General features: G+C 43.0%; 1 protein-coding gene across 3 annotated transcripts in view; it reads right to left on the bottom strand.

The window, feature by feature from the left end:
* LOC121276870 (versican core protein-like) overlaps positions 1-24599 on the bottom strand; it is a 228990-nt gene that overhangs the window by 169957 nt on the left and 34434 nt on the right. For all 3 annotated transcript variants that reach the window (XM_041185460.1, XM_041185461.1, XM_041185458.1), the window contains exon 7: positions 20619-20912. In XM_041185460.1, the coding sequence (XP_041041394.1) occupies positions 20619-20912 (294 nt within the window). The remainder of the gene's footprint in view (positions 1-20618; positions 20913-24599) is intronic.

Genomic DNA, 24599 nt, shown 5'->3' on the forward strand with positions numbered 1-24599 from the left:
GTTCCGCCACAGGGAGCCGGTGAGCCATTGAAATCTCCATTCACATCGGCGCGAGGGGCTCGAAAATTCTGGCCAGAGACTTTACTGTATTTAAGGTTTCTTCCACCTCTCATTCAGATCAATGATGCCAATTGGCTTATTAAGTACCAAATTCAATAAGAAAATTTACAATTAAGCCAATATGCCTTAACTTTATACCAAATATATAAAGTTGCTTGTCTGCTCATCCTAGTTGATTATCTCAAGTTACTCCGAAGAACACCACAACCAGTGCAAATACTTCACCATATTTAACATAGTTCAAAATGTTCTTTCTAACCAAAAGTTTTGGGTAACATATTCTGGATTTATTGTGCTTTTACAGTTTAAATGAAGGATGGTATGAAAATTTCAAATACCCACCGTTATGATTTACTGAAAACCTCTGAAAAATGTCTAGTGTAGCCTTGTGGAAATTTCACATGCCTACCATTACACATTAGTTCTTAATCCGCAATTAGCCACTTCTGGTGAGGAGCTGCAACCACACAGAGAACAAGTCAGGAAACCGTGTGCCTGCAGTCTGAGCCTTTGTCCTGTGCGCACTGCAAATACCAGCCCTCACTGGCAGCAACCAATCATTGAAATAGCCCCTTTACATTCTTCTGGCTATGTTTAACTTGAGGCATGCTTGATGTGCAAACTATTTGCTTAAAATAAGATGGTGCACCTTTCTCACATCTCAATTAATCTCACCATCAGAAAAATACAACTTCGCTAAAAATAAAAGTAGGTCTTTGATCTGTTTTCTGAGCATGGCAGGAAAAGTATTATGTCGGAGTGTGCACATTTCCAAGTACAATGTTATTACAAAGTTGCAACCAGTCATACTCATACATAGGAAAAATCTCAACGTGTTTAATGATGCACCAGTAAAGTTCACGTGTTTTAATTCATGGGCCTCAAATTGTTGCAAGAATGGCCAATTTGTTCATCGGATGTGGCCATCATTGGACCAGCATTTATTGCCCATCCAAAACTGCCCTTGTTCAGAGGGCATTGAAGAGTCAGCCACATTGCTGTGGGTCTGGAGTCACAGACCAGGCAAAGGACATTAGAGAACCAGATGGGTTTTTACAATAATGGTTTCAGGGGCATCATTAGACTTCTAATTCCAGATTTTTATTGCATTCAAATTCCACCATCTGCCATGACAGGATTCAAACCTGGTCGCCAGAGCATTACCCTGGATGTCTGGATTACCAGCCCAGCAACAGAACCACTATGCCATTGCCTCCCCTGTGTGACAGTCACAGGTATATAACCACAAGTACTTTACAATAATGCCTGCCTACAATTCAAAGTACTTACTTGTTTGCAAAGCTCATTGGGAAATCCTAAAGATGTTATGCAAATGCAAGTCTTTTCCTTTTTATTTCACTCCAGCTCAAATACTTTAAAATTGCAGCATATGTTTGGAAGGATATACTTTATTACTGCATTGCTGGTTGTTTTTGCGGTTCAAGTGGACATGTACTAACATGCCATGTTATTCCACATTGCAATCATTATCAACCCTGTCAAAAATGGGGTTAGGGTAGTTGTCCCTCTTGATCTAGTATGCAACTAGACAGGAATTCCTAAATTCAGCATAGCTAGCTCATCATCTTTATTTGAATGTGCACTCTGCATGTTTTCCATTCACTGGATTGAACAGTTCTAAGAGGTCATGATGGACATAAAACAGAACTACCATGTAGATAATGGTAATTTGGATATTCTACTCAAAGGGCAACAGCTGAAGGTGACCAAAGCCAAAGCAAACCACTCGCTGAGCCACAACGTGCAGCACGCATAATTGAATGAATACCGTCCCCCATATCCAAAGCTTAGGGGAGAAGTTGAGCAGACCTGCGAGCTGAGTATTAAGTAAGGTTATCTATAGATTGACCACTCAAATTAAGACTATGGCCAAAGTCTGGATGTTTTGGATATGATACAGCATCAGCAATGAAATATGGGAAGCACTGCCACAATCTCTTGTATCGGCCACAATCACGCTTCTACATCCATAATGCTTCATATTCAACTTTATGGCTGGCACATAAAAATGCTCCTAACATCATATGTTATTGTGGGTTGCTTCACCTCAAGCATTTTTCATTGTATTTGTCACTTTTTCTTTACGATAAGGAGGTTTTAATGTGTGACTAACTTAATTATGAACAACAAATTATGTACTATAAAAAGGCTAATGTGCACTTCATGCAATGGCCCCCCAAAAGGGTTGGAAAATTTAGCTTCAACTGAATTTGACACCTCCCATATTAGGCTATGGGCCTAGCTGCCCAATTTGGAGAGGTGTGCGCCCAGAACAAAAATCACAAAATGGGTCCTATTCTGTTTTACTGAAACCCTGATGACAGTCAGTATTGCAGAGTGTGCTTTAAAGAAGAAAGTTATTTCAAGCTAATATTGACTCCATTTAAATTAAATGTTACTGAAACTGAAGCAAAGTCATTTTTGTGGTAAACAACTGAAAGCAATCAGTAATGGAATATTCAAACAACACCAGTGGAACTGGGAGAGAAATGGACGACAATTTATAACATGCAGAGTGGTTGACAGGGCCCTCAACCATGTCCGGCCCATCTCCCGCGCATCCGCCCTCACTCCTTCCTCTCCCTCCCAGAACCATGATAGGATCCCCCTTGTCCTCACTTATCACCCCACTAGCCTCCACATTCAAAGGATCATCCTCCACCATTTCCGCCAACTCCAGCATGATGCCAACACCAAACACAACTTCCCTTCACTCCCCAGATGGCATTCCACTGGGATCGTTCCCTCCGGGACACCCTGGTCCACTCCTCCATTACCCCCTACACCTCAACCCCCTCCCACGGCACCTTCCCATACAACCACAGAAGGTGTTACAACTGCCCCTTTACTTCCCCCTCCTTATCGTCCAAGGGCCCAAACACTCATTTCAAGTGAAGCAGCATTTCACTTGCACTTCTCTCAATTTAGTCTACTGCATTCGCTGCTCTCAATGCAGTCTCCTCTACATTGGGGAGACCAAACACAGACTGGGTGACCGCTTTGTGGAACACCTTCAGTCTGTCCGCAATCATGACCCAGACCTCCCTGTCGCTTGCCATTTCAACACACCACCCTGCTCGCAAGCCCACATGTCCGTCCTTGGCCTGCTGCAATGTTCCAGTGAAGCTCAACACAAACTGGAGGAACAGCATCTCATCTTCTGACTAGGCACTCCACAGCCTTCCAGACATAACATTGAGTTCAACAACTTCAGATCATGAAATCTCTCCTCCATCCCCACCCCCTTTCCGATCCCCCTTTTTCCAATAATTTATAATTTTTTAATATATTTTTCTTTTCCCACCTATTTTTAAATCTATCGTTTTATCTCCACCTTTTAGTCCATTCCAATCCCTTCCCCTCACCCCACCCCCACTAGGGCCATCTGCCACTTGTTTGTCCTGCCTTCTACCCTTAATGTCACCATTAGCACATTCCTTAGATAATATCACCACCGTCAACACCCCTTTGTCCTTTTGTCTACCACATCTTTGGCAATCTCTTCTTTGCCTCCACCTATCAGTGGCCCGCTATCCAGCTCTACCTGTCCCACTCCCCCTCTACCAGCTCATATGTCACCACATTTCTATATTTCTTTAGTTCTGATGAAGAGTCATACAGACTCGAAACGTTAACTGTATTCCTCTCCGCAGATGTTGTCAGACCTGCTGAGTTTTTCCAGCTATTTTTGTTTTTGTTTCAGATTTCCAGGATCCGCAGTATTTTGCTTTTATTTATATTTTAGCCAAGTGCAGTATACACTTCTAATAGTTACTCAGATTGAGGCTAAGCCATTTATAGAAAATGCATTTTTTTGTATCTGGAGAGTTAAGGAACACACAGAAATTTTTGAGTGTTGCTGAAAAAAGATTTCTTGTGGAAACCAATGAAAATGTTAGCACCATATTCTGAATCTGTATACACTGAACTTATGAACTTAGCAGTTGAATTCAGCTTTAATGACATAAAAGCCAGCTCTGAAGAAGGGTCATACAGACGCGAAACATTGATTCTGTTTCTCTCTCCACAGATGCTGTCAGACCTCCTGAGTTTTTCCAGCATTTTTTGGTTTTATTTCAGATTTTCAGTATCTGCAGCATTTTGCTTTTATCAGCTTTAATGACACTATGTATACCCGAATAGATGTTGTTGCCATGGGTTACCCTCTAGGGTCAGCTGTCACTAACATTTTCACGAGAAACGCATTTTCGATGGAATGATCCCTAACTTCCTATGCTTTGCGTATTTCTGATACATAGTTGATATGTTTGCTATATTTGAATATGTGGCTGTTTGTAAGAATTTGCTTACACTTCTAAATGTGCTCCATCCCGCATTGAAATTTATCTTTGAAATGGAGCAGTCTAATAAACTCCCTTTCATCAATGTGCTAGTTGAGAAATCCACTGATGGGCTCTCTACTATTGTCAACCACAAGCATACCGTCACCCATCAATATATATGTTGGGATTCCAACAGCTCCACATGCTACAAGATTGACTTTATTGGCAATTTCGTAAATAGGGCCTGAGTCATTTGCTCACCGTGCAAGCTTGACACCGAAATAGGGCACATCAAAACTATCCTGCGGGACCATGTCTATCCCAGTCAGATCAATGCTCACTGTGCATCATGCAAAATGATGAATGAGCCTAAGGCTGCCAATTTCAGACTGAAAAGTGCCCAAACTTACCTCACCTTACCCTGGAAGGGTTAAGTATCTCAAAAATTTGAGTAGCAGGTGAAGCTAACCATTTCACATTGCTACTATACAGTAACAACATGGGTTGTGTTTTCCACTAACAGGATGCCTACCAGACAAATGAGTAAAGTAGTTTTTGAATTTCAGTGCCATGCGATGCCAGATATATAGGTCGTACATCTAAATGACTGCCAGCGGATCATATCAAACAGCACATCCCTTCAGCTGTTCACATTAGGCAGAGCACTGACTGTACTCAACCAACCCATGCTTGCAAAACTCAGGACATAATGTCTACCATTAGATGTAATTAGATGCAATTAGGCAGCACTTCTGAACAATTGCAAGTGTTATAAAAATTACACTAACAACCAATTTAAGATTATCAGTCAAGCTTGTAATATAGGTCACTTATGCTTGATAGAAGCTACATATATTCATAGAGCGGCTTGGTAGTACAGAACTTGAGTATTGCTGAAAAAAGACACATGCTGTCGAAACTTTTCGTCTTGCACTCACCAGGACAGATTCGCAAGAATGTCAAATTTCAAAGGGAACAACAATTTGCACTGCATGAAAAGATGGTGCTGATTGGTTAGCTGATTGGTTGGATACAAGAGCAGGTCAGAGGCTAGGAATTGTGCGATGAGTAACTCATTTCCTTACTCCCCAAAGGCTGTCCATCATCTACAAGACACAATTCAGGAGTGTGATGGAATAGTCCCCGCTCACCTGGATGAGTGCAGCTCCATAACACTCAAGAAGCTTGACATCATCCAGGGCAAAGCAGCCCACTTGATTGGCACCATGTCGACAAACATTCACTCCCTCCACCAGCCACACACAGTTGCAGCAATGTGTACCATCTGTAATATGCACTGCAGGAATTCACCTTAGACAGCACCTTCCAAACCCACAACCACTACCATCTAGAAGGACAAGGGCAGCAGATAGATGGAAACACCACCACCTGGAAGTTCACCTCCAAGTCACTCACCATCCTGACTTGGAAATATATCACCGTTCCTTCACTGTTGCTGGGTCAAAATCCTGGAATTCCCTTCCTAACGGCACTGTGAGTGGACCTACACCACATGGACTACAGTGGTTCAAGAAGGCAGCTCACCACCACCTTCTCAAGGGCAACTAGGGATGGGCAATAAATGCTGGCCCACATCCCATGAATGAATTTAAAAAAGGTAGCAATAATTGGTAGTGATAAAGGCCTGTCCTCTGTAGGATAAAGGAATACATCCAGATATTGCATCTTTTTTGAATAAATGAAAACATGAGGGACATTAGCTCCATGGTGCATTCACCATGGCAGTGTTTCTGCCTATCAGGGCCAACTTGCCAACCAATCAGCACCCTTTTCTCATTCAGTGTAAATTGTTCCCTTTGAGACTTGGCATTCTTGTGTCTGTTCTGATGAATGGAAGATGAAAATCTTCGACAGCATATCTCTTTTTTCAGCAATGCTGTTGTGTACTACCATCCGACTAAATTTTTATGGTTGGTTTAACATAAATATGATAAAACTAATATAAAAGGCTTACCAAGGTTTTTAAGACTAGGATAGGAAGCTGCAGCCAAACATTTTAAATTTTTAATTACTCGGGTCAATTATTTTAAATATTTCATTTCCTAGGTCTTATATAAGAGTGTTACTTTTTAAAAGGAAAAAGGCTTTAAGTACACTGAATAAGCAGTTTGCTCCAATTATCTTTCAAATATACATTGAGATGTTGCTTATAATAAGCCTGTACACAGCATCATCAATGTAATGCAGCTTTGGCTGCATTAAAGTGTAGGGTTTTCGGGTGTGAAGTCCCCCAGAGAACTCAGGCAGAAAGTGTGAGCTCATTTCCATGGAGCAAGCAGTCTGGGAACTTTTCAAACTTTCATTTCGTTTTGTTTTTACTGTGAGCACAGAGCCAACAGGAAAAATCTGCTAGCATTAACTGCAATCAGATGTTAGTGAGCGAACCACTTCTGGGGACCATCTTCTAACTCTATGCTGCAATTGAAATGGTCGGAAAACCCTGTGTGGCTGGTGTCCGAGTTTCCAGTGTGTGCTCTCAGGGGCAAGGTCCCCTGCTAGGATTGTGAAGAGAGAAATTTACCCTTAGCATATCTGCTTACAATTATTCTGAGCTCCAATTTGCCATGCTGAGGAACGAAGAAGGAGCAATAATTTTATGAGGGTCTGCCTACCTGAAATCACTTTAATATCTCATATTAAAACTTTTATATGAGCTATCACAACATCCTAAAAATGACTGCCAGGTGACTTGCCAAACACTTATGAACAAGTCAGCAATCTCAATAACAGACTGGGTAGAGTCAAATTTCCTTGGTATTTCCACTTGACTCCTGTTGTAGTTTGGGCAGAGACCCAGCAGAATCATCTAGAAAATGGTCAGGAATCAGATGCACTGTATCCTGACCTGAACTGGGGAATCCTAAGCACCTGTGTACGGGACAGAGCCTCAATTTAAAATTCACAAGGAGAGCCAATGTCAGAGGGAAAAGGGATTCCCTTTGCTGAAAGTTCCCAATTCCTAGGGCAGGTAAGACACCTGGCATAAGAGCAGATCAGCCACAACTGGGGGACTGGGAGAGAGGAGGAAGAGCCAAGGCAAGACTTTTCCCTTTAAAGCTGAAGTAAGTTTTAGGGTCACCCCTCCCCATCCTGCTTCCACAGCAGGGCTGCGTGCAGATTCCAAAGGATGCCAGTCTGCACTGGAGCCTCTGATAGAATGTAGAAGGAAGGCACACAAGGTACAATCATGGTAACATGGCATCTGTCAGCTTGATGCAAATAGCGTGCCACCCCTAACCTCACAAACACTGGAAGGCTCAGTGATGGGGGTTCCATAACTGCCATGATCATTATTTCCAAATTTTTGGGGTTGAAATTTATATTATTTTGCTCTATGTTTACCCTAAAATCGAATTCCCACATTCCTTAGAGGTGCAATGTAATCATAAAGATTTGAACAAGGTATCTAAGTGCAGGGCAAGATAGAAAAGGTAACTTAACAGATCATGAAACAACTTGAAAATGGCACATTGAACCTTGGGCCAGGATTTTCAGCTTGTTGTGCAGGCAGGCGCCAGAAACACGTCAGACACACGAGCGTGAAATAGAGTGTGATGACGATGGTCGGACAAGAGCTGGCAGCACGTCCGCCGACAATTCAGAGGCCTATTAGGGCCTTCAAGCAGCTAATTAAGTAGAACTTTTCGCTGCCCATCCAATCTTACGGTTGGCTGGCGGGCGAATAGGCCAGGTGGCCTTTGCATTTTTTGCGTAACCTCATCGACGGGCAGGATGAGGTTTCCAACAATGAATTTTTTAAAAAATCAATAAAATTTTTTTAAACTCATTTTTAACATGTCCCTCTTCATGTGACTGAGTCACAGGTGGGGGACATATTTAGATTATTTGCGAAATCTTCATTTTTCATTTTAAAAGCCTTCAGCTCCCTGAGGCAGCTCTGTGCCTTAGGTGAGTGTTCCCCCATGCATGTGCAAACTTCAGCGCTCACGCTCCTCCTGCCCCCACCCCGGCAATGCTGAGGCTTTTAGTGCGTGTTTCAGGCTAGCTGGCTGTTAATTGGCCAGCCAACGTGAAATCGCAGTCGGGGCCCGATCGCGGGTGGTGGACTATTTCGTGGCCACTCCTGGGCCTGCCCGTCAAGGGGAAAACTCTGCCCATGAGATAAATATCCCTAAAATTGGAATGTGTGGGCATTCAGAGTCTGCATGGCTATAAAGCACAGGTTTGTTATGACGATTGCTTAAAATAGTATATCCTGTAGGGTTTTACCATATTACACAAAGGCCACGTAAATCGTTTTTCTCTATGTGTTTAGTAGGTCAATCTCCAACTTCTACTGCTCATTCCCAGATACAGCTGCTTTTCATTATTTTAACCTCCCTCCCCCCTCCACCCTTGTATTGTATCCTCAGTGGCAACTTCTAGTAGCAGTCAGTGATGTAAGATGTGAGACAGATTTTCCCAATAAAAAAACCATGAATCTATTAACTCTCCACATCCAATTATCTCAGCAACATCTGTTTACATGAAAAGCCTTTTTGTATTTTTGTCAAACTTTTCATTAATCAAACTGGGGCAGAAATATTTAAAGAAAAGCACTGGGAAAAATATACACCCGTTTATAAGGGTGGGATGTCTAATTTTTCATGCACTCATTACTTTTTCCACAGTCACTCTATATTGAAAAATATGTGCACTTTTCTCACAAATTCAGTAAGAAACAAACACACTATGAGCTTTGTCTTGTGTGAATTAAAACTAAGTTGCTGATCTAATCCAGAGTAACCGGAAAGTATTAAACAAGATATGCGATGTATGTGAGTACATTTTATTTTAAGAATCCAGCCGTCTCCCTTCCTCTCCTGACTCTGTACTCGGGTACAATTCCACTAGTATTGGTACCTTGCCCAACTTGCCACATTTTTCCACATGGATGTCAGCAAACCATTTGACTGCACAGAGGCATAACAAGCAAACTCAATTCTGTCCATACCCAACATCCACTCACACTCTCACCAGGACTGTCAATGAATAATAGACAGGAGCAGGACACCTGACTATTCCCCACCCCATCCCCCCAACACACATGAGACTACTGACCCAACTACTACCTGAGCTGAGATCAGTTGATTAAACACAAAACAGTAATCAACTCTGAGGTGCTCCTGATCTTCCTAGCTCATCATGGCCTTATCAATTTGAAGGGAGTTATGTTTTCAAGAAGTAATCAGAGTTTTAAATCAGGCAGACAAGAAAATTGTTCTCATTAGCTGTTGGTACAAGGACCAGGAGAAATATGTTTAGGCTCTGGGCAAGAGGTGCAGAGGGAATGTGAGGAAGAACCTTTTTACACAATGAGTGGTAATGACCTGGAACTCACTGCCTACAAGGGTCATGGAAGTGGAGATGAAGAATGATTTCAAAAAGAAATTGGATGGGCACTTGAGGGAAGTAAACTTGCAGGGCCACAGGTCTAGAGCAGGGGAATGAATCTAATTGGATTGCTCTACAGAGACCTAGCATGGACTCAATGGGCTGAATGTCCTCCTTCTGTGTCATAATTGTTTTATGACCCTACGACTCAACTTATTATATCAGGATAATTTTTGCACTGCATAGCGACTGGTTACAGAGCAACATTGCCCTGATAAATTTTATAGAGCGCCCACTCCCTCAGTTGATGGAGGAAGCGAAAGGGGAATGAAGTTAAAATCATAAGAGAACAAAACCAGAAAAGATTTGAAATTTTTGTTAATTTTTTAAAAAAAGAAATATTCATATAGTTAATTCCTATTATCCAACAAACTGTAGAGTCACCAGTCTGAGTGAACTCTGTAGAGATATATTAAAAGATGACATAATTCTTAATAACAGGAAGAACATGTGTTCCACAGACGCTGGTCAGAGTAGAAGTACCTGCCTACTTGAAAGGGTTCATTGGCAATGTGCTTTTATGTTCCAACTTAACAAATCCGATCTTTACATGAAAGTAGATCAATCATCTTAATTTATGACTGTGATAGTTAAAATAAATATGACTTATACAGTCTCTTGCTCTTTTTTCCAATGGAATCCTGAAGCAGCAAAGCAACAAAATCTAGCACTTAACTCAAATGCCAAAGAACTAGTCACAGTAACTTGGTGTACAAACTCATCAAAATTTCCATTTGGTCAGAATGATAAAGTTCAATGAAAAAGCCAATCTGAAACTTTAAATGTAGGTCTTTGGGAGTTTTTTTAAAGCAGCAATGGCTTCAGGAAAAGCTGTTTAACAGGTACTTTTGCTTGAGGAGAGAGAAGCACCTTTGTCTTTTTTGTCACAGTATCATGCATAAAAACACACTAATGAATGTCAATGTGACTTATGTTGATTTTTTTTATTCTTTCATGGTGTGTGGGCATTGCTGGCAAGGCAGCATTTGTTGCCTATCCCTAATTTCCCATAAGGTGATTGTGGTAGTGAGCCACCTTCTTGAACCGCTGCAGTACATGTGGTGTAGGTAACACCCACAGTGCTGTTAGGGAATTCCAGGATTTTGACCCAGTGATAGTGAAGGAACGGCGATATAGTTCTAAGTCAGGATATTGTGTGGCTTGGAGAGGAACTTGCAGGCGGTGGTGTTCCCATGCATCTGCTACCCTTGTCCTTTTAGGTGGTAGAGGTCACAAGTTTGGAAGGTGCTGTCCTGAAAGCAGTTCCTTGTGCTGGTCTATAATTCCACAGGTGGGGTATGCCTCGAGAGCTTCAGCCCAGTAGCCAATCCTTGCCTGTTAGCCTATGGCATGTGTGACAGAAAGTGCATGGATAATGGGAAAAATCACAATCGAACCTGATCCTGTTTTAATCTGCCACCTACAGATCAGTGAAGCTTACAGCACAGCAAGAGGCTTTTCAGCCTATTGTGCCTGTGCCAGGTGTTTAAAGAACTTTCCAATTATGTCTTCCCCATTCACAGGATATGAGTGTCACTGGCAAGTTCAGCATTTGCTGCCCATCCTTTGAGAAGGTGGAGATGTAAACCAGGTGGATTATAGATTTTCATTGCAATTTTCTTATAACTGAGCGGCTTCCTAGAACATTTCAGAGGGGAGGTAAGGGAGATCACATTGTTGTGGGTCTGAAGGCACATACAGGCCAGACCAAGATGGCATATCTCCTTCCTAAAAGGGCAAGAGTGAACCAGTGGGCTTTTACAACAATCAAGTAGCTTCATGGTGACCGTTACTGTTACTAACTCTTTATTCCAGATTTATATAAATAGATGAACTTAAATTCCCCAGATGCCCTAGTAGGATTTGAATTTAAATCTCTGGATTATTAGTCCAGCCCCCTGGACTACTAGTTCAGTAAAATAACCACTATGCTACTTCACCTGTTTTTTTTTTCAATCGGTCCCATTCCCTTGCCACAAGACCATAAGACATAGGAGCAGAAATTAGGCCATTCGGCCCATCGAGTCTGCTCGCTGATTCAATCATGGCTGATAAGTTTCTCAACCCCATTCTCCCGCCTTCTCCCTGTAACCTTTGATCCCCTTACTAATCAAGAACCTATCTATCTCGTTCTTAAATACATTCAATGACCTGGCCTCCACAGCCTTCTGTGGTAATGAATTCCATAGATTCACCACTCTCTGGCCAAAGAAGTTTCTCCTCATCTCTGTTCTAAAAGGTCTTCCCTTTACTCTGAGGCTGTGCCCTTGGGTCCTAGTCTCTCCCTTGCCCTTTGCCATTGATTTGCAAATTCTTCCCCTTCAAGTATTTGTTCAATTCCTTTTCAAAAGTTGTTGCGGCGACGTGTCGTGTGCAATGTGGAACATTAATCTTTAATTTCATCCACTGGTGTGATGCCTTGAATTGTTTTGAAAAAGGGAAGAAACAGCTAGAACTGCAAAGCGACTGGCCAGAATTTTTACCTTGATGGGCGGGCGGGCCTCACCTGCTCGGCGGCGGGTAGGCAGCCAAACTCCGCCGCAGAAACAGGGCCTGCTGCCATTTTGAGTGGGCAGGCCAATTAAGGCCCACTCAGTGGCCTGCCTGACAGAAAGCACTATACGCTTCCTGTGCGGGGGTGGGGAATTCCCCATCTGTCAAAGTGCGCTCTTTCACGCATGCGTGCGAAAGAGCGCACTGCTCCCTGAGACCAAGTGCTGTCTCAGGGAGATTAGTGACAGATTAAAAATCTTTAAAAATAGAAAAATATTAAAATTATTAACATGTCCCCCTCATGTGACAATGTCACACGAGATGGGACATGTTAATAAGAAGCACATAAACTTTATTGAAGGTTTTAAAAACGGACATGAAACCTCATCCTACCAGTGGACGAGGTTTCATGTATTATCAGAAGCCTGCTGGGGCTCCTGGCCTGCCCGCCTGTCTTAAGGTTGGACGGGTAGGGCATTTAGCAAGCTTAATTACCCTGTCAATGGCCTTAATTTGCCATTGACAGGTCAGCGGGCGGACACTGATTTCACTGTCCACCTGCCTTCCTTAATATTTAAATGGACCGGGATGACATCGGGGGTTCCTCCCGACATCATCCCGCGTCATTTTCCCGTCAGTGAGCGGGCCCCACCCCCAAATCGCCGACGGAAAAGTTCTGCCTGTGTTTTAAAATGGCTGCAGAAGTCACCTGACCTGAAAATTGGCCAAATTTCTAGAAGCTTCTGAAAGGGGATTACAAGAGGACATGGCTGGGCAGTTCCCCTAATGGGCTTCACACTCGCCATTGTCTGAGCTCTCTGCAAAACATAAGGACAATAGGCCACCAGACTTCCTGACTCCAGAAACTGCCAGGAACAAACAAGGACTAAAGAAACTTCATTCTGCAAGGAGGATGCTAAGGATAAAAACAAAAAAACTGCGGATGCTGGAAATCCAAAACAAAAACAGAATTACCTGGAAAAACTCAGCAGGTCTGGCAGCATCGGCGGAGAAGAAAAGAGTTGACGTTTCGAGTCCTCATGACCCTTCGACAGAACTTGAGTTCGAGTCCAGGAAAGAGCTGAAATATAAGCTGGTTTAAGGTGTGTGTGTGGGGGGCGGAGAGATAGAGAGACAGAGAGGTGGAGGGGGTTGGTGTGGTTGTAGGGACAAACAAGCAGTGATAGAAGCAGATCATCAAAAGATGTCAACGACAATAGTACAATAGAACACATAGGTGTTAAAGTTAAAGTTGGTGATATTATCTAAACGAATGTGCTAATTAAGAATGGATGGTAGGGCACTCAAGGTATAGCTCTAGTGGGGTTTTTTTTAATAATGGAAATAGGTGGGAAAAGGAAAATCTTTATAATTTATTGGAAAAAAAAGAAGGGGGAAACAGAAAGGGGGTGGGGATGGGGGAGGGAGCTCACGACCTAAAGTTGTTGAATTCAATATTCAGTCCGGAAGGCTGTAAAGTCCCTAGTCGGAAGATGAGGTGTTGTTCCTCCACTTTGCGTTGGGCTTCACTGGAACAATGCAGCAAGCCAAGGACAGACATGTGGGCAAGAGAGCAGGGTGGAGTGTTAAAATGGCAAGCGACAGGGAGGTTTGGGTCTTTCTTGCGGACAGACCGCAGGTGTTCTGCAAAGCGGTCGCCCAGCTTACGTTTGGTCTCTCCAATGTAGAGGAGACCACATTGGGAGCAACGAATGCAGTAGACTAAGTTGGGGGAAATGCAAGTGAAATGCTGCTTCACTTGAAAGGAGTGTTTGGGTCCTTGGACGGTGAGGAGAGAGGAAGTGAAGGGGCAGGTGTTGCATCTTTTGCGTGGGCATGGGGTTGTGCCACAGGATGGGGTTGAGGAGTAGGGGGTGATGGAGGAGTGGACCAGGGTGTCCCGGAGGGAGCGATCCCTACGGAATGCCGATAATGGGGGTGAAGGGAAGATGTGTTTGGTGGTGGCATCATGCTGGAGTTGGCGGAAATGGCGGAGGATGATCCTTTGAATGCGGAGGCTGGTGGGGTGATAAGTGAGGACACGGGGGACCCTATCATGTTTCTGGGAGGGAGGAGAAGGAGTGAGGGCGGATGCGTGGGAGATGGGCCAGACACGGTTGAGGGCCCTGTCAACGACCGTGGGTGGAAAACCTCGGTTAAGGAAGAAGGAGGACATGTCAGAGGAACTGTTTTTGAATGTAGCATCATCGGAACAGATGCGACGGAGGCGAAGGAACTGAGAGAATGGGATGGAGTCCTTACAGGAAGCGGGGTGTGAGGAGCTGTAGTCGAGATAGCTGTGGGAGTCGGTGGGTTTGTAATGGATATTGGTGGACAGTCTATTACCAGAGATTGAGACAGAGAGGTCAAGGAAGGGAAGGGAAGTGTCAGAGATGGACCACGTGAAAATGATGGAGGGGTGGAGATTGGAAGCAAAATTAATAAATTTTTCCAAGTCCTGACGAGAGCATGAAGCGGCACCGAAATAATCATCGATGTACCGGAGAAAGAGTTGTGGAAGGGGGCCGGAGTAGGACTGCAACAAGGAATATTCCACATACCCCATAAAGAGACAGGCATAGCTGGGGCCCATGCGGGTACCCATAGCCACACCTTTTATTTGGAGGAAGTGAGAGGAGTTGAAGGAGAAATTGTTCAGCGTGAGAACAAGTTCAGCCAGACGGAGGAGAGTAGTGGTGGATGGGAATTGTTCGGGCCTCTGTTCGAGGAAGAAGCTAAGGGCCCTCAGAACATCCTGGTGGGGGATGGAGGTGTAGAGGGATTGGACGTCCATGGTGAAGAGGAAGCGGTAGGGGCCAGGGAACTGGAAATTGTTGATGTGACCTAAGGTGTCAGAGGAATCATGGATGTAGGTGGGAAGGGACTGGACAAGGGGAGAGAGAAGGGAGTCAAGATAACGAGAAATGAGTTCTGTGGGGCAGGAGCAAGCTGAGACGATCGGTCTACCGGGGCAGTTCTGTTTGTGGATTTTGGGTAGGAGATAGAAGCGGGCCGTCCGAGGTTGGGCGACTATCAGGTTGGAAGCTGTGGGAGGGAGATCCCCAGAGGAGATGAGGTCAGTGACAGTCCTGGAAACAGTGGCTTGATGTTCAGTGGTGGGGTCATGGTCCAGGGAGAGTTAGGAGGAAGTGTCTGCGAGTTGACGCTCAGCCTCCGCGAGGTAGAGGTCAGTGCGCCAGACAACAACAGCACCACCCTTGTCAGCGGGTTTGATGACAATGTCAGGGTTGGACCTGAGAGAATGGAGTGCAGTAAGTTCAGAGAGAGACAGGTTAGAATGGGTGAGAGGAGCAGAGAAATTGAGACGACTAAGGACCTGTTCTGTTTCAATGACACCTTGATAGGTTTGATAATGGGAGTTTGAAACTCTTTCATTCATATGGATTGCCCTGTAATGTGGTAATAGCCAGCTGTTATCTGATCATAACCCCATTTGTGAAAAGCTATGACCGTAAGGTTGTATGTTTGTTACAGCAAAAGAAGAGGTCTGTAGAATGCACCAGTAATATCAAGAAGATGATTGCAGAATGTAACATCACATCTCTCACTCTGCTATTCTCAAGTTTGTGACCCTATCTCTGTTACATTTTGGAATACATCGCAGAGAAAGAGACTTTTAAAAGAAAGGAACTTCAAATGTCATAGCATCCATTTTGGAAAAAGACAGATTACAGCTTAAAAGAGACCGTCTCCAGCTTACATCAGCCATGGAATTTCAAGGCCACCAAAAGAATGTCGGAACGTTTTTTTTATTCATATACAGGATGCGGGCTTCGCTGCCTGGGCCAGCATTTATTGTCCATCATTATTTGTCCTCGAAAAGGTGGTGGTGAGCTGCCTTCTTGAACCGCTGCAGTCCTGGTGGTGTAGGTACCCCCACACTGCAATTAGGAAGGGAGTTCCAGGATTTTGAGCCAGCGACAGTGAAGGAACAGTGATATATAAATCAGGATGGTGAGCTACTTGGTGGGGGGGGGTGGAATTCCAGGTGGTGGTGTTCCCATGTGTCTGCTGCCCTTGATCTTCTAGATGGTAGCAGTCACGGGTTTGGAAGGTGTTGTATAAGGAGCCTTGATGAGCTTCTGCAGCACATCTTGTAGATGATACACACTGTTGCTGCTGTTCGTCAGTGGTGGAGGGAGTAAATGTTTGTGGATGGGGTGCCAATGAAGTGAGCTGCTTTGGTGTCAAGCTTCTTGAGTGCTGTTGGAGCTGCACTCATCCGGGCACTTGTGCCTTGTAGATGGTGGACAGGCTTTGGGGAGTAGGGAGGTGCGTTACACAGTTGAGGGCCCTGTCAACCACCGTGGGTGGAAAACCTCGGTTAAGAAAGAAGGAAGACGTGTCAGAGGAACTGTTTTTGAAAGTGGCATCATCAGAACAGAACAGAGAGGACTCCTGCCCTAAGAAGTGAGCATGGAGACAAAGGCGGCGGAAGAAGAGTTCAGCATCATGCTGAGATTCCTTGTTCCAGTCCTACTCCGGCCCCCTCCCACAACTTTCTCCTGTACATCGATGATTGCTTCGGTGCTGCTTCATGCTCTTGTCTGGACCTGGAAAATTTTATTAATTTTGCTTCCAATTTCCACTCCTCCATCATTTTCACATGGTCTATCTCTGACACTTCCCTTCCCTTCCTTGACCTCTCTGTCTCAATTTCTGGTGATAGACTGTCCACCAATATCCATTACAAGCCTACCAACTCCCACAGCTACCTCGACTACAGCTCCTCACACCCTGTTTCCTGTAAGGACTCCATCTAATTCTCTCAGTTCCTTCGCCTCCGTAGCATCTGTTCTGATGATGCCACTTTCTTCTTCCTTAACCGAGGTTTTCCACCCACAGTGGTTAACAGGGCCCTCAACCGTGTCTGGCCCACCTCCCGCGCATCCGCCCCCGCACCTTCCTCTCCCTCCCAGGAATATAATAGGATCCCCCTTGTCCTCACTTATCACCCCACCAGCTTCCGCATTCAAAGGATCATCCTCCACCATTTCTGCCAACTCCAGCATGATGCCACCACCAAACACATCTTCCTTTCACCCACCCTGGCGGCATTCCACAGGGATTGTTCCCTCCGGGACACCCTGGTCCACTCCTCCATCACCCCCTACACTTCAATCCCCTCCCATGGCACCTTTCCATGCAACCGCAGAAGGTGCAACACCTGCCCCTTTACTTCCCCTCTCCTCATCGTCCAAGGGCCCAAACACTCCTTTCAAGTGAAGCAGCATTTCACTTGCACTTCCCTCAACTTAGTCTACTGCATTCGTTGCTCCCAATGCAGTTTCCTCTACATTGGAGAGACCAAACGCAGACTGGGTGATCGCTTTGCAGAACAACTTTGGTCTATCCGCAAGCATTACCCAGACCTCCCTGTCGCTTGCCATTTCAACACTCCACCCTGCCTGCTCTCATGCCCACATGTCTGTCCTTGGCCTGCTGCATTGTTCCAGTGAAGCTCAACGCAAACTGGAGGAACAGCACCTCATCTTCTGACTAGGCACTTTACAGCCTTCCGGACGAATATTGAGTTTTACAATTTTAGATCATGAACTCTCTCTTCCATCCCCACCCCCTTTCGATCCCCCCCTTTTTTCCCAATAATTTATATAGATTTTTCTTTTTCCACCTATTTCCATTATTTTTAAATGTATTTCCATCCATTGTTTTATCTCTACCTTTCAGCCTTTTTTGATTCCTTCACCCCACCCCACCCCCACTATGGCTATCTGTACCTTGCTTGTCCTGCTTTCTACCCTTAATTAGCACATTCCTTAGATAATATCATCACCTTCAACACCTCTTTGTCCATTTGTCTATGACATCTTTTAGTTATTTCCACCTATAACTGGCCCTCTATCCAGCTCTACTTGTCCCACCCCCCTTAAACCAGCTTATATTTCACCTCTCTTCTATTTTTACTTAGTTCTGTTGAAGGGTCATTCGGACTCTAAACGTTAATTGTGTTCCTCTCCGCAGATGCTGCCAGACCTGCTGAGTTTTTCAAGGTATTTTTGTTTTTGTTTTGGATTTCCAGCATCTGCAGTTTTTTGCTTTTATCTTAGTTTTTTTCCTTACTTGTTAACTCAAGAGATCTGGCTGTTCTCTTTCTTCACATAACTTTACATCCGGTCATGTACATATTGAATTGAAAAATCACAATTTACTAAAAATTAAAATTCTGCCACAGCTAACCTCAGGAGTGGAAAAGAGAGGAATTTATTCACCCCTTTAGATTTGGTTGTACCAATGTTATTATCTCTGCTACCATCGCTCTTTTAAGCATTATGGGTAATAATAACCTACTGCATAAAATATTACAGGCAAGATAGGCCAAATATCCTTCTTTTTTATGATTCTAAGATTTTGAACTTCTCTATTAAACTTATGCTTAATCTTCTCTGCTTGAAGGAGAACAATCCCAGCTTTTCTAGTCTCTCTACATAACTAAAGTCTTTCATCCCTGGTACCATTCTACCAAATCTCCTCTGCACTCTCTCCAAAGCTTGGCACCCTTCCAAAATTGTGATGCGCAGAATTAGACACAATATTCCAGCTGAGGCATAACCAGTGATTCATAAAGTTTTAGCACATATTCCAACTCTAACGATAGCTCCCTATCATGGGGGCCTCATCAACTGTGGTCTCCCAGCTGCTACCTAAACTTTGACAAATTAATTTTTTTACAGACAAGGAATCAAATCTGGGATTTTTCTGGTTTGGATGATGAAGATTACACTGGGGAATGCATTTTCCAATTGAGTTTTTATGAAGCTGTTGGCCACAACTAATGGCAGATGAAAAGCATTTAGTACAAGCACTCTCATTTCCAAACAAACTAACATTCCTTTTACAACCAAATTCTCTGTCAGATCTGTTTTAATTAATCTCTCAGTGTGTAAATGTCCCTGTGAGTATAGGGGGAAAGGGACAAAAGAGTGATGAGGAAGCATGACAAGGCAGCCTTGACATCCTTCCAAAATTGTGATGCCCAGAATTAGACACAGTAGGCCAGTTGAGATATTAGCAATGGGTTATAGGGTGGAATTTTACACCAGCGGGATTTTACAGTCCCGCCGAAATCAATGGACTTTTGAACGGCTCGCTGCATTTTATGGCCCCCACCCCTGCCGAGACGGGGCCATAAAATTCCGCCCATAAAGTTTTAGCACATTTCCCAGCTCTAATAATAGGAAAGAAAGCATGAGAGGCAGAAGAGGAAAACAGGAGAGATAAATAAAATGATATGCAAGAGCGAGAGGAAGGCCAGAAACGTGGGACGGTGGCATGACAGGAGAGAAAGACATAAATAGACAAAAGACAATAAAGAGAGGAAAGCAGAAGAGAGACAAAATTGTAAAGAAGAAAGAACAGATAATTGAGAAACACAGAGACAAATTATAAAGGCATATTGACAGAGATTCACATGTCAAATTAATTTACTGCTTCCGATGTCTCACATTCGTGTCTCAAAGTAGAAGTGAATATTCAAAATTGTAAGGCATATCTCCCTAGGCAGGACTGGAATAAGTGGAAAGCTCCTCATCACCTGCAGTTAGTTCCACAAATTCCCAAAGGACATTGACAGTAAGGAAGGCATCTGCCAAATTTAGATAGGTATATTAAGAAGTAATAGAAATACATCATATGTCATAGATTCTATCACTTTCTCCTTTGCAGTGCATGTATTCCCATCAATCAATTAGACACCCACTGGCTTCAGTTTTGTCAGCTCCATAATAGAAAGTCTTAATATCATATGCCTCCTCTGGAAGTAAAGGATCACACCTACTGCAACCCTACTACAGGTAGGCTTCCTGATACAGACATGAAGGAGCCCAACGCAGGGATGCAAGTTTGAGGCAGTTGGAAGTTCTACCTTGCTGAAGTTGCTCCATGGTAGGGTCTGGGGAGAGATCTGTCCCCTTTGTACCTGTGTAAATGTGTGCTGTGAACTCCCTTCAACAGCCATACTGCAGGAAATGAGACCACAATCCCTTCAAAAAAAAAACCATGACACCCCAAACACTACTCAGTTAAAGCTAAAGGAGATAATCCTATAGGTTATTTCTTTCACATTATTTCCATTTTGTTGTCCTGCATGCTTCATAACATCCTAGAGGTAATTTTATATTCCCAGCATGTAGTTGCACCCACCAGGATGGTATATCAAGAGCTGATGGGACAGAAAATTGGATATGGTTCATTGAACATCAGGGTCCACATTTTCATTTGCATTCCCAACAAGTAAAGGTGAATTTATAAAGTTTACCCTCCTATTCTATTAGCAATGTTAGTGCAAATTTCCAGACATTTATTTACCTCGGAAGCAGTAGGCATCAAACTTCGTATTAGGATCTGGAAATCCAGTTCTGTTGTCATATCGATACTTGGTCCTCACTCCAACAAGGCCCCCTCCACACTGACTCCTGGCATAGACAATAGGATAACGTACACTGCCATCTGCCAGCCAGCCATAGTCGCAGCGATCCAGACCTTGCTTCCACGCAGCATGTAACTGGCCAGTTGTGGCTAACTGTGCGTTCCTACGCTTGCACTCCCGCTGTGATTGAGCAAATGTCATCTTTCCTGGTGCTGACACATGGAACACAAACCCTATTAAACAAGAGAGAAAGATCAGTCTGACTTGGTAATGACATCCTAAGAAATCATAGTACTAAACAAATTGATATCTAAATTGCCAAATTCCCAAAGTATTTTAATTCCTTTCCAAAACCATTTTCAATAAATAGTTTACTAATACATTTTTGTTGCTCCCGTTCCCTGTTCTGGTGTTATGCTTGTCCCTAATAATTAATACTTGAAGGCTAAAAAATGATATATCTATGTTTTTCTCTCTTTGCTCCTCATAGTCTCAACTAACACCTTTCTTGAGTTCAGGCAGTTGTTTCTGTACCTACATTGGCATTTGAAAGGGAAAGGTTAATATCTGTGTACCTAGAGATCAAGTGGGATATTCTTGTCTGCATATCCCAGTATGATGCCTCGTAATGTGTTTGCCTACCATGAAATCAAGGAGGATATTTACCACTATTGTTATCTCATCATTATCCGGAAGCTACATCCAAAGAATTCTCGTTCTTTGTCTTTGATATTACCTCAAAACATTGGAGCAGATTTTCCAATTCCTACATCTAGTTTATTGGATCACTTAGATGCAGCGCAGAGAAAAAAGTCAGAGGAGGAGGAGTCAATGGGGTGTGCTACCCTTCCTGCCCAGTCTTCCTCTATATGTTGTCCAAGGGATCCAATATGCCTAGGCTCAGGAAGAGGAAAGTCTGCCCAATGTCAGTTTAATTCAAAACAAAAACAGAATTACCTGGAAAAACTCAGCAGGTCTGGCAGCATCGGCGGAGAAGAAAAGAGTTGACGTTTCGAGTCCTCATGACCCTTCGACAGAACTTGAGTTCGAGTCCAGGAAAGAGCTGAAATATAAGCTGGTTTAAGGTGTGTGTGTGGGGGGCGGAGAGATAGAGAGACAGAGAGGTGGAGGGGGTTGGTGTGGTTGTAGCGACAAACAAGCAGTGATAGAAGCAGATCATCAAAAGATGTCAACAACAATAGTACAATAGAACACATAGGTGTTAAAGTTAAAGTTGGTGATATTATCTAAACGAATGTGCTAATTAAGAATGGATGGTAGGGCACTCAAGGTATAGCTCTAGTGGGTTTTTTTTTTATTTTATATAATGGAAATAGGTGGGAAAAGGAAAATCTTTATAATTTATTGGGAAAAAAAAAAAGAAGGGGGAAACAGAAAGGGGGTGGGGATGGGGGAGGGGACCCATCCCCACCCCCTTTCTGTTTCCCCCTTCTTTTTTTTTTTTCCCAATAAATTATAAAGATTTTCCTTTTCCCACCTATTTCCATTATATAAAATAAAAAAAAAACCCACTAGAGCTATACCTTGAGTGCCCTACCATCCATTCTTAATTAGCACATTCGTTTAGATAATATCACCAACTTTAACTTTAACACCTATGTGTTCTATTGTACTATTGTTGTTGACATCTTTTGATGATCTGCTTCTATCACTGCTTGTTTGTCGCTACAACCACACCAACCCCCTCCACCTCTCTGTCTCTCTATCTCTCCGCCCCCCACACACACACCTTAAACCAGCTTATATTTCAGCTCTTTCCTGGACTCGAACTCAAGTTCTGTCGAAGGGTCATGAGGACTCGAAACATCAACTCTTTTCTTCTCCGCCGATGCTGCCAGACCTGCTGAGTTTTTCCAGGTAATTCTGTTTTTGTTTTGGATTTCCAGCATCCGCAGTTTTTTTGTTTTTATGTCAGTTTAATTCATATCTATTTCGTTTTGCTCTTTGCTAGCTGCCCATCATCACAGACCTCCTTCAAGGTGAACCACCAATGGCTTTCCAAAACTGTCACCCCTGCCTTGTGGTTGGTTGGCAGGGATATGCTTAAAGAGGAGCACTGTATATTCGGAGATTTGTAAAGAGATAATAGGTTGCCTTCTCAGGCTTTGACGCTTTATCAGAACATTCTAACAAACGGTCAGTTGCCAAAATGTTAACCTGTCTTTCTCTATGCAACTGCTGACTGCTAGTCTAGCATTGTTTGTCTTCATTCTATATTTTAAACATTTACAGTATCTTTTCATATGTTTTGGGGAAATTCTTGTTCCTTCAGCCTGTCATGTTCAATTCCCTTCTCTTATGCCCTGAGGGGTAGAGCACTTCACCTCCAAATGTTGCTCCATGCAAAAAACAGGATGCAAACTAAACAAAGGGACGCAGGTTTTCAACTCAACACATTGATTTTGATTGAAATAAAAATGCAGCATTTCTATAATGGGCTACTGATCCGAAAGACCAGTTTTATGCCTGCCACCTAAGTTAAAAAATAACCCCAGCCAGTAACTCAAATAGATAACCATAAGTCCTTGGCAGCCCTGGAACACACATTCACTTCTCCTTGCTGTCGCACAATAACTGTGCTGGTTTGTTACTTTGTTCAACTCATAACATCATAGCCCACAAAGCACAGCACAAATCCTGTAAGAAATCCTCTGCTGAAATAACATTTGATTTATGGGAGAGAAGTCAGGTCTACTTGTAACTAGATCTTAAGGAGGTAGAATACAACAAAGAGACTCAAATAATAAAACTTAAAACAAATGCATAAAGTAACCTGCTGTGAAGGAGACAAATCTCAAACTTTGAAGCCACAACTAATTAATGATAACAATCTTGTTATTCCAATCATCAAAGGAGTCAAGTATTTCAAGGAAATCTGTCATCCAATTCAGACAGAAAATATATCCGTTCAAATAAGGGCCCAGCTGCATGACCTCATTATTTCCACCAATAGTACCAATTACTACTGAACCATGCATCTTATTTATTAGATGTGATAACCATCATTTAACTTTAAGAAACTCAGCTTTAATCCTTAGCACCTACAGGGAAAATATAATCCTTTTAATTTATTTTTTTAATTTTCCTCCTTCCTTCAGATTCTAGCTCATGCCACAAGTACTGCAGCCACCTCAGGTACATCAGTGAAGTGGCATATTCTTTAAAAGTGAGGCTGGACAGTGATGGCTGTATGTTCAATTTGAAAGGTACTCACAAGCGAGTCCAATCTTGTCCTCACCTTATGCGCACACACTTTAAGCCAGATCTCACTGTATACTGATCAGGACCAGAAACCTTGGCTGAAAATTTTCAATGGCAGCTTTAGCTCAACTGTCAGTCTCGGTTGAGAATAGCACAAAGCAGGGAGCAAATGTAAAATCTTCCAAAGCCCTAACAAGTATTTTAATGTGTAAGTGACCTGCTGAAACATGCTGCATCCTACTCCCTCACAAGCCTTAGCACTAAACATTCACTATAGGGATGATTTTTCATTCATTAAATAGTTTTATTTACCATTTATCATAAATACACTAGAAAACATACTGATCGGAACTAAATTAAAAATATTATTGCTTCACAAGGAGTTCTCACTTTTAAAGAATATGTTCAGTTAGAACAGCAATGTCAGCAATTCAAAACACACTAACAAACACTTGACCTTATTCTTTCATTATTCACATGCTGTTATCAGCAGGAGGACTAATGTTTTGCAAGTTATTTAATGAACCTTTCCTTAATTTGTGTGCAAAGGATTCATTAAAATTTGAGTTTGATTTGGCAAAGGCAGAGTTCTCACAACCTTTGAAGAAATGTCATTTTGGGGAGGATATTAGAAGTTGGTAAAACGTTGCAAACTCAATTAAAAGAGGGTAAGCAAGAACGTGAAATGTTGAAGCTCA

Source organism: Carcharodon carcharias, chromosome 4, assembly GCF_017639515.1.
Source record: "Carcharodon carcharias isolate sCarCar2 chromosome 4, sCarCar2.pri, whole genome shotgun sequence".
NCBI classification, from domain to species: Eukaryota; Metazoa; Chordata; class Chondrichthyes; order Lamniformes; family Lamnidae; genus Carcharodon; species Carcharodon carcharias.